At 29.4% G+C, this 9,683-nt stretch overlaps 1 protein-coding gene across 1 annotated transcript in view; it reads left to right on the top strand.

Annotated features, from left to right (window-relative positions):
• The first annotated feature begins 1,593 nt into the window (after positions 1–1,593).
• The window catches only part of LOC107438511 (WD repeat-containing protein 11), a 44,859-nt gene continuing 36,769 nt past the window's right edge, over positions 1,594–9,683 (top strand). Inside the window, exons 1-5 of the mRNA XM_016050819.5 lie at positions 1,594–2,082; positions 3,726–3,795; positions 4,751–4,792; positions 6,953–7,106; positions 7,244–7,417. Of these exons, the coding sequence (XP_015906305.1) occupies positions 1,961–2,082; positions 3,726–3,795; positions 4,751–4,792; positions 6,953–7,106; positions 7,244–7,417 (562 nt within the window). The 5' untranslated portion in view covers positions 1,594–1,960. The remainder of the gene's footprint in view (positions 2,083–3,725; positions 3,796–4,750; positions 4,793–6,952; positions 7,107–7,243; positions 7,418–9,683) is intronic.

The raw sequence follows: 9,683 nt of genomic DNA, 5'->3' as shown, positions 1-9,683 counted from the left end.
GGCAGAAAGTACTGGCACACTGAATGTCGGTATGAATTTTCTGCAGTGCACTTTTAGAGGACACTGTACCACGGTATTTTTTTCATCTCAAAATTTCTTTCCGCTACATATATATATATATATATATATATATATATATATATATATATATATATATATATATATATATATATATATATATATATATATATATATATATATATATATATATATATATATATATATACACATATATATATATATGAAGGGAAAGAAAATTTGCGTTATAAATATTACAAAAGTATGTATAAGAATAAATTAAAATGTATGTTTGAATAACTATGACTAGTGAGTTAGTAAGGTTGACGCTAATTGCTGAGAGTAAATAATAAATTCAAACTTTTTAACTGTCTAAGAATAATTATAGGTTCAGAAAAATGATTTTTATTTTCAAATGATCAAAAAAAAATTTTTTTAGTATTGCACCCTAGAAAAATTTATTTTTTGCAATAATTGATGTTGGTGAACTTAAATATTCAAATTATTTCATTAGCTAACACTTTTTTTATGAAAAATCATCACATTATTTAAGTTCAGTTCTTTTTAACAAAATAACGTAAAAATCTTTCCCTAATTATTAGTGTAGTTTAATGCTTAGTAAAGATTTTTAACCTGGATCCACTGGAAAACACTCGTTCTTTTTTCCGTTTTTTTTTTTATAGCATTCTTTTAATTTTTTTTAACATTTTTAGCAGTTTAAACTGACGCTCGGTGACTGAGCGGTAGCGCTTCGCACTGTCGTGCCACAGGTCCTTGGTTCGATCCTCGGGCCGGGCAAGGCCGACTTAGCCTTTCATCCCTTCAGTGGGACGGTAAATGAGTACCAAGCATGCTTGAGAACTAAACTCAGGGGGCTCCGTGCTCGGCTGACCACCTGACCGGAACATCTGCTCCTGCACCCCAGAGCCCAAAGTCAAGAAAACTGAATTGGGCACAGTAGGCCTTGGCGCCTTGGCCCTCTATGGGCTGTCGTGCCGCTGAGTTTAGTTTAGCAGTTTAAACTACATCAGTCCCGCAGTGGACTGATCGTTAAGACACGGTTCCCAGCAGATCACCGAAGTCAAGTATCACTGGCTGCGGTCATTGTGCTCGTGGGTGACCACTTGGATCCGTCTGCGTAGGGACCGAGGGTGTGCGGTATTGGTCCTCGTTAAACTGTGCTACCGTAAAGTGCTCGACTTCGCGCGCAGGTCGTTGGGCTACCGAAGCGGGGGTGCCATCCCCTCTGCAGAGGATCAAAATTGTGATGGCATGTCTTCGGATCATCCTCCGGGATGTTTTCCCAGACCGTCGCCAAAAACCTATTGTGCAGCTCTAGTGCGACGTAAATTAACAACAACAACAACATTACCGATATTTTATAATGAAACTATTAAACCAATTTTTTCTTTTAAATTGTCAGCCGATTGTTTTTTAAGTATAAATTGATAACTAAACAAATGAAAATTCATGAAATAAAAGGGTCAAACCATGGAACTGATCTTTCGAATATCAGATTCGTGAATTAAGAGAGTTAGGTCTAAGCATTATAAAATCATCACTAAAAACTGGCTTATGACAGCACTGTGAAAACGGAAACAAATGATATTTCAAGCCAAATAAATAAACATTACTACTTTTTGAAGTTAGGATATTTTTTCGGATATTTTCATTTTCAATGTTTTATTTATAACTTCTTACTAACTTGTTTTCTTCTAAATGTTTATGAACGTTAAACAGGGATTTACGTGGGCTGAGTCCAAGAAAGAATGTGATGTTATTTCGTTTTTGTACATTCATCTGCTAATTTTGTTGTCGTGAACTGTACATTTTTCTAGTTTTAGAAATTTCTTTGAAAGGAATTCAATGGTGGAGAAATTATTGAACGTTTCAAAACGAAATTGTCGAGAAACTGTGATTATTTATAATATAATTTGTTAAAATGTCTTTGAGTGTGGATTCACCAAAAAGTTCTGAGGAGAAGACTACACCAATTATCCAACGTGTCTCCCCTAGATGTATAACTGGAGTTCTATCTGGTGCAAATAAAGGAGCTTTAGATTGGTATGTGTTTATTAATTGTTGATTTCATGTTATCTTAAAGACTATTTTATTTAGACTGGAAATATGATTAAAATTTCTTTTATGCAGCTTAATTGAGATAGTTTGTAAATCGTGATCTGTCGCACCAACTACACTCTCCAAAATGTCAAATGGATATGAAATTTTCAAATTTAGAAAGAGAAAAAAAACGCCTGAATATTTGTACCCAGGGGTAATAAATTTTACCTTTTCTGTTTTTTTTTTTTTTTTTTTTTTTTTGAGTTTCTACTACCGCAGCTCGGAAGATGCTTGGTGATTATTTGGAGATATTTCAGTATCGTAATCTGCTTATTACAATCGCCATAAGTGTCAAGTAGATTTTAAACTTGTGAATTTTAAAAAAAAGACATGTAGACAATTGCCTTGGGAGGCTGTGAGGTATACCTTTAAAGTTGGTCTTTTTCTGTGACATCTTTTTTTTTATTTTCTCTCCGGCCATTGTCCGGAAATTGCCAAGACTTGACAATTATTCTGCCACAAAACAGGATACGGAAATCATCCTGCTTATTTTATTTTTAGGAACATTTCTGCATTGTCATCTACAGAAGAATAAGTGTCAAGTATTGGCAACTTCTGGACACCACACTGTGAGAAATAAGAAAGAAAAAAACAGTAGGGGACCAATTTGAAGGATAAAGCTTGTAACCACCTCCAGACAAATTTCTGCAGTTTTTCTTTTTGATTTTTTATAATAAAATTATGTGTTTAAATCTCTTTAGTGATTGCAGTTTGCTGGGACAGATCCCAATATGGAAATTTCTACATTTTCTATTGTTACAGGGGGAAGATTTCATTATTGGTGTCTATTCGTGCCCACCACTGCGCCAAAAGGATTAGTTTTCTAGCCACAACCCTGAAGTGGCAAAACTTGTTGTTCATTTTAATAGATACTGATAGGGGAATCTTTTCTTAAGGAAAAATAGGATTTACTACCTAATTAAAACTTTTCATAATATTGGGGAATATTTTAATAATAATTCAAGTAATGTGACAACTGGACTGAATCAGTAGTAACTAAAAAAGAACATCGCAGAATGGAAAACACTTAAAAGGTAAATCCCACTGTATCATTCCGGCAAACCAAAACATCACCACTGAGCTTTTATTCCATACACAGTTCAAAATGCATGTTTAATAAATTAGAAATAGCCTGAAATGAGTGTTTAAAACTGGCATAGATTAAAAGGAATATTTAAGAAAATTGACATAGCTCAAAACATGTTTTTAAGAAAATAAACACAACTCGAAACATGTTTTTAAGAAAATGGATGCAGCTCGAAAAGTCCGTTTAAGAAAAGTTATCTTATATATCCACAAAAAATTTTAATAATTATTGATATGAACTGTAATTAAAAAAAATAATAAGGACAGAAATTGAGTTCCTATGGGAAAATAAAAGTTGTTGATTATCATTGTTTGTTTATAGAAAATAGTAGATTAAGAAAAACTAAAACATGATCAGTTCCTTATTAATTTGATGCTAGGAATTACAATCTTATTCTATATAACCAGCACATTAAAGTTATAAAAAATTATATCTGTGTAAGATCTTAAATACTATGTAATTTTACTTATGATACACACACATATAATATTTGTTTCAGGGGCTGGCAGTCATTTTTTGCATATGGATGTCATAACCATATTGTAATTGTTGACACAGAAAATATTAAGGTAATTTTTTTAGTTATATTTAAGTATATAAACTTTTTATACATCAAAATCATAATTGATTTAATTTTATTTATTACCTAAAGATCATCAGGGCTTGAAATTAATGGTTGTCCTAAACTACGAAAATCTGACTTGAACATCAGTTAAATAATTATTGCTGGTCTCCTGAACAATAAGTGTCTATTGAGCATAAAGGGATTATGTTTTGATTTGGTTCTACTTTTATTTTGATTTTCAAAGTAGCATTATTAGTCATATTTAATTTAATTTTAATTGCTTTTTTTATTTTTAATATATATTATATTATATTTAATATATATTATATATATATGAAATTTATTTTGCATTTCTTAATTGGCTCATAAAAATTTAAATATTGTATTTGATAAATTTATTTTGTTTCATAAAACTTATAAGTATCTTTTTTTTCTTCATCTAAATGAGGAGTATGAACATGAACGTATATATAAACTAGTGTAATCTTAACTGGGACCAGGTACTGGGAAAAGATCTAGAGGAAATGCTTTTGTACTATCTTATTTGTCTTCCTGTAAATTAATTCATTGCCTAAGTTAATTAATTAGCAAATAATCTTTTCAAATTGTGAGTTTTTGCTCTAATTTTATATATTAAAGTGATAATTAAGTTAAAACCAATTAAGTTTTATGGTAATTTTTAAATCAATATAACTTTTATTATCTTATTTGTTTTAAATTTAACGAATAAGCAAAGTTAAATAGACAATTCTCATTTATCCTTTAAATAAAAAAATATTCTTTTTAAATATACTTATGTTAGAATAATCTTGTGTAATAACTGTTACTTGCTTTCATTATTTTCTCACATTTTTAAAATTACTTGAAACTTTCATTACAATAATAGATTCACCTTTTATGATTTTTTTTTTTTTCTTCAGTGTTTTAGTTTTAACCATTTTTCTTTTTTCTGTTTTTAGGCTTTTCAAACTTTGGAAAGGCATGCTACAGATGTCACTAAAGTAATATTATTTTGTCTTTTGAATTAATAAAATTAAACGGAAATTAAATTGCTGCATAAAATGTCATTTTACTAAATGAAAATTAAATCTCATTGTAATCTTCAATGTGTGACCAAAATATGAGAAAAGTCAGGATTTTTTTTCTGATTTCCCAGATTTATTGATGTGGACTTAAATGGTTGGAGACTGCTAATTCAATGGATTATTCTACAGACGTTTTGTTGTTTTCATGAAGTTTCCTTTTTTTTTAAATTCGAAAGAAAATTGAAAAAAATAATAATGTATTAGTAAATTATCTTAATTAATGTGATATAGTTAAAGTTTTATTAAGTGCGTGAGGTATGAACAACAGCGAAAGATCTATCCCACCTGCAACATATGTTTCTCCAGTGCAGTCAGCCCGGCCCACCTCCTTAGCTGTGTGGATTTTGAAAAGGAGGATTTTCTGCTCGACCTGATCTTGTTTTTTGATTTCCTGAGGGTTCCGCTTTTTAGCGGATTTCCGCTTTTTTTACTTTTGTGTCTCAAATATCCGCCTTTTTATCAAAAACTCCGATTATCTAAAAGTTTCTCTTTTTTAAAAAAAATTTTTTAAATAAAGATTTTGCTTTTTCGAAAAATTTAGCCGTTGAAATAAAAGAATTATATTTATTTCCGATTTTCAAAGATAAACAGAAAATTCAACCTACATATCTGTCAATCCTTCCACATATTTACATTTTAGCTATTTTCGCCGCTTTTACGCACAGAAGATACGATTTTCCTCATTTTTACCCGCCCGCCAGATAGTTCGTATTTTTGTACTTCAAGCTTTTTAAAAGTCTCAAGCCCGGAATTTGCTAACATTTCGATTCTTATTCACGCGATTTGAATATATTACAATATGATTCTTATTTACGAGATTTAAAAATCCAATGTCACTATTTGTATTTACTCATTTTTAAAAACCTATGTAATGATTTTTGTACTTCAAGCTTTTTAAAAGTCTCAAGCCCGGAATTTGCTAACATTTCGATTCTTATTCACGCGATTTGAATATATTACAATATGATTCTTATTTACGAGATTTAAAAATCCAATGTCACTATTTGTATTTACTCATTTTTAAAAACCTATGTAACGATTCGTATTCACACGAGTTTAAATCAATTATCGCGATTCTTGTAAGAAGTAGGTTTTTTAAAATTAGTTACTACAAATGTGACTGTTTTTCTATCAACAATTATTAGCATATATAGGCATATTCAAAACTTACATTCTGTGCTTGCGAAGAAGAATGTGACAAAGGCAGGTAAAGAAACAAAAAATAGGATGTGTGAAAAGATGTTTGAAGATGGGCTAACGACTAAATTAATCACCAATCTGTTTCCCCTCATTCACAAGCTGCATTATGATAAATTTTACCTTGTTAAAGGATTTTTTGCTGGTTTTGTAAAACATGAAGCGTTTGCAGGAAATTAAGCACAAAAAAAAGATGTTGCAAACAAAAGCAATCACTTAAAAAATTATTCAATTTTTTGTGGAAAAAGAGTTTTTTAACTCAGCACCGAAATTTAAGAAATAATGCTGCTGTTATTTATGATATAAAATGCGAAATTCTTATCATATGATAAATAATTATCCAAACAGTTGCTGATTATCATGTAATTTTTTCAAACTAAAATAGCAATTTTTGTTGTTTGTTATCTTAAATTGTCTGGAATTTATTATTAAACGATTGCACACAAGTAAAATTTACTCACATGGAAATTCAGCTTTTTTTGCCTTTTGGCCAATCTCATCCCTGACAACAACAGTAAAAGCTTTAATTTATTATCGTGTAATTATTTTACAAGCTTACATTTAATATTATCTAATAGTTTAATTAAACACTGCTTTTATCTTTTATTAAATTATAGTAATAATTAAGTAAAGTAAGTTACAATTAAATAAATAAACAATTTCCTTGATACGTATACAATTTTTCATAATGATTGTATATTTTTCACCCTATTATTACATTTAATATCTATATATTTATTTTTCTAATGTCTAGATATTTATCTTGATATTATGTCTAAATGTGTACTATAATATAATGTCTAAATGTTTACCATAATAAAAGGTCTGATATCTAAATATTTACTCTAATATTACATCTAATGTCAAGATATTTTGTAGGTAAAATGGGCTCGGGAAAATTACTACCATGATCTTCAGCATCCTTATTCATTGAAGTTAGCATCTTTAGATTCTGGTGGTTTAATAGTTATTTGGGATGTCAAAGAAGGAAAACCAATGACAACATTTTCTGAGCCCGGAAAAGCTGCAATTGGTAAGATTTTTTCACCCTCAACATGACTTTGCACAATATTAGGGATAAATAGGAATTATGTAGTAGATTTTTACGTGATTGATTTTTTGGTTTTATAAATGAAGTTCTTTTTTTACTAGTTGTTTTTTTATTTTCAGATATAGAATGGCTTCCAGGTGAAGATTTGTGCCAAAATCTACTCTTAGGTCTACATCCACCATATTCTATAGTATTGTGGAATACAGAAACTGGAGCTAAGTTATGGAAGAAATCCTATACAGAAACATTACTTTCTTTTGCTTTTGATCCATTTTCAATCAGAAATATTGCTTGTAAGCATATTTAATTAGTTCAAATGTATTGTTTTTAATATGATATTTTGATTAAACTTTATCCGGATGCTTGCCTTTGCAATATGAAGCTTAAACTCATAAAATATCTCATCATTTTTTTCTATTTTTTTAAATCATGTTTTTTTTATAATATTAGGGTTGTGTAAAATAAGGATATAATGCACCTGATTTTGGTTTCCATTTGATATTCAGTGCATTCAATTGAGTTGATAAACTGAATACACTATAACATGGTATTCAATTAGGTTTGACAGTCATAAAATACCGCTCATAACCTCTACATCAGGGGTTTCCAACTTAAATGAGGCCGGGGGCCACAATTAAAAACACAAATCAAATGGCGGGCCTCAACTTTATCAAAATTTTATGTAGGACTCTTTTATGTTTGAAGGAACATTAAATATTACTGTCAGCAAGGATGAGATTTTTCCGCTTTTTGGCGTATTTCCGTCTTTTTCTCTTTTGTCTCTTGAATTTCAGTCTTTTTATCAAAAACTTTGATTCTCTAAAAGTTAGGTTTTTTTTAATAAATATAAAAATTTTTCTGAAAATTCAACCGTTGAAATGAAATAAATACATTTATTTCCGATCTTCAAAGATAAACAGAAAATTCCAGCTACATAGCTGCCAATCCTTCCGCATTTTTAATTATTTTAGCTATTTTCTCCGCTTTTACAAGCAGAAAATAAGATTTTTCGCATTTTTACCTGTCTGCCAGATAGCTCGAATTTTCATAAAAGTTGTGCATTGCGATTCTTATTCATGCGATTTCAACATTGTACATTGCAATTCTCTCGATTGCTAGATTTAAAAATCCAATATCGCGATTTGTATTTACGCCTTTTTAAAATCCTATATAGCGATTCGTATTCGCTCAAACTTAAAATTAAATATGTGGTTGTAATATCAAACATCGATTTTCATAATTACACACGATTTAAAAATTAGGCTTTGGATTCGTATTCACGCGTTATAGAAATTATCAATTGTGATTCGATATTTTAACATTTTTAAAATCCTATATCGAGTTTCATATTCACGTGATTTCAAAGTCCAATATCGGGATCCATATTCACGCGATTTTGAAATCCAAGATCGCAATTCTTGTAAAAAAAGTTTTTTTTCTTGAATTAGTTACTATAAAGGTGGCAGTTCTATCGATGATTATTGGTATATATCGGGTGGCCAAGCTACTTGAGAGTCGAGCCATTTTTCAAAATTTGAAATTTTTGCTAGCCGCAATTAAATACATATTTAAAAGGTATTTAAGAAAAAAACTTTTTTACATAAATTATATTTATTGAGAACATAACAGTACAAAATATGTGTATTGAATTTAAATATTAAAAACTGAACACATTTATTTTACTTTTCTTGATAATTCTTTAAAATATGAAGAATAATTTGGGACAGCACTTCTCAGTAATTCTTTGAGATGCTGGTTAATTAATACTGATTGTTGTTTGGATTTCACGAATTTTAAAGTGGAATAAAATGATTCCCATAAGTATGTTGTTCCTAATATTGAAATAATTCTACAATCAGCCTTTTTTAATTCAGGATAATTCGATTCTGGTACAAATTTCCAAAATTCAGTAATCAACGTCGACTTATTGTAGAGCTTGATTTTCTTAGATCTCTATTAATTCTAATTCTCCAGATGCTTTTTAGGTCATAATTATATTGGAAATGGAAAACTCACCTTGAATTGGACAATGTTGCACTTAGTCTTTCATATTTGTTCTCAGTAATTGAAAAGACATTTTGAAACACATACGGAATGATAATAATTTTTTAAAAATATAATAGCACAAAAATGAAAAGGGAACTCGGGTACATTTATCAAGAGCCACAAATAATCCTTCAAAGAGCCGCAGGTTGGCCACCCCTGGTATGTATATTACAACATCAGCGAAACTGGATGAGAATATGTTGCTGATATTTTTACTATAAATCACGTAATAGTATTTATTAAAAAAAATTTAATATTAAAGTATGTTCTCAGAGTAGTTTAATGTGCTAAACTAGACATTCTCAAGTAATAATTGTCTCCTTTGTGACTGTAGAAAAATATAATTTCTAGCTTTATTTTTTTAATTTGTAATTTTACTTTTTACTAAATGTTAAGTGTCAATGTAATTCATATATTAATAAATTGGTACACAATTAATTTTAAATCAACTCATAGTTATTTATTATCTTAAATTGTCTGGAATTTATTATTAAATGATTGCACGCTCATAAG

This window comes from Parasteatoda tepidariorum, chromosome 4 (genome assembly GCF_982258835.1).
Source record: "Parasteatoda tepidariorum strain Cologne lab strain chromosome 4, Ptep-v5.0, whole genome shotgun sequence".
NCBI classification, from domain to species: domain Eukaryota; kingdom Metazoa; phylum Arthropoda; class Arachnida; order Araneae; family Theridiidae; genus Parasteatoda; species Parasteatoda tepidariorum.
This window is presented reverse-complemented; position numbering and strand designations above follow the sequence as displayed.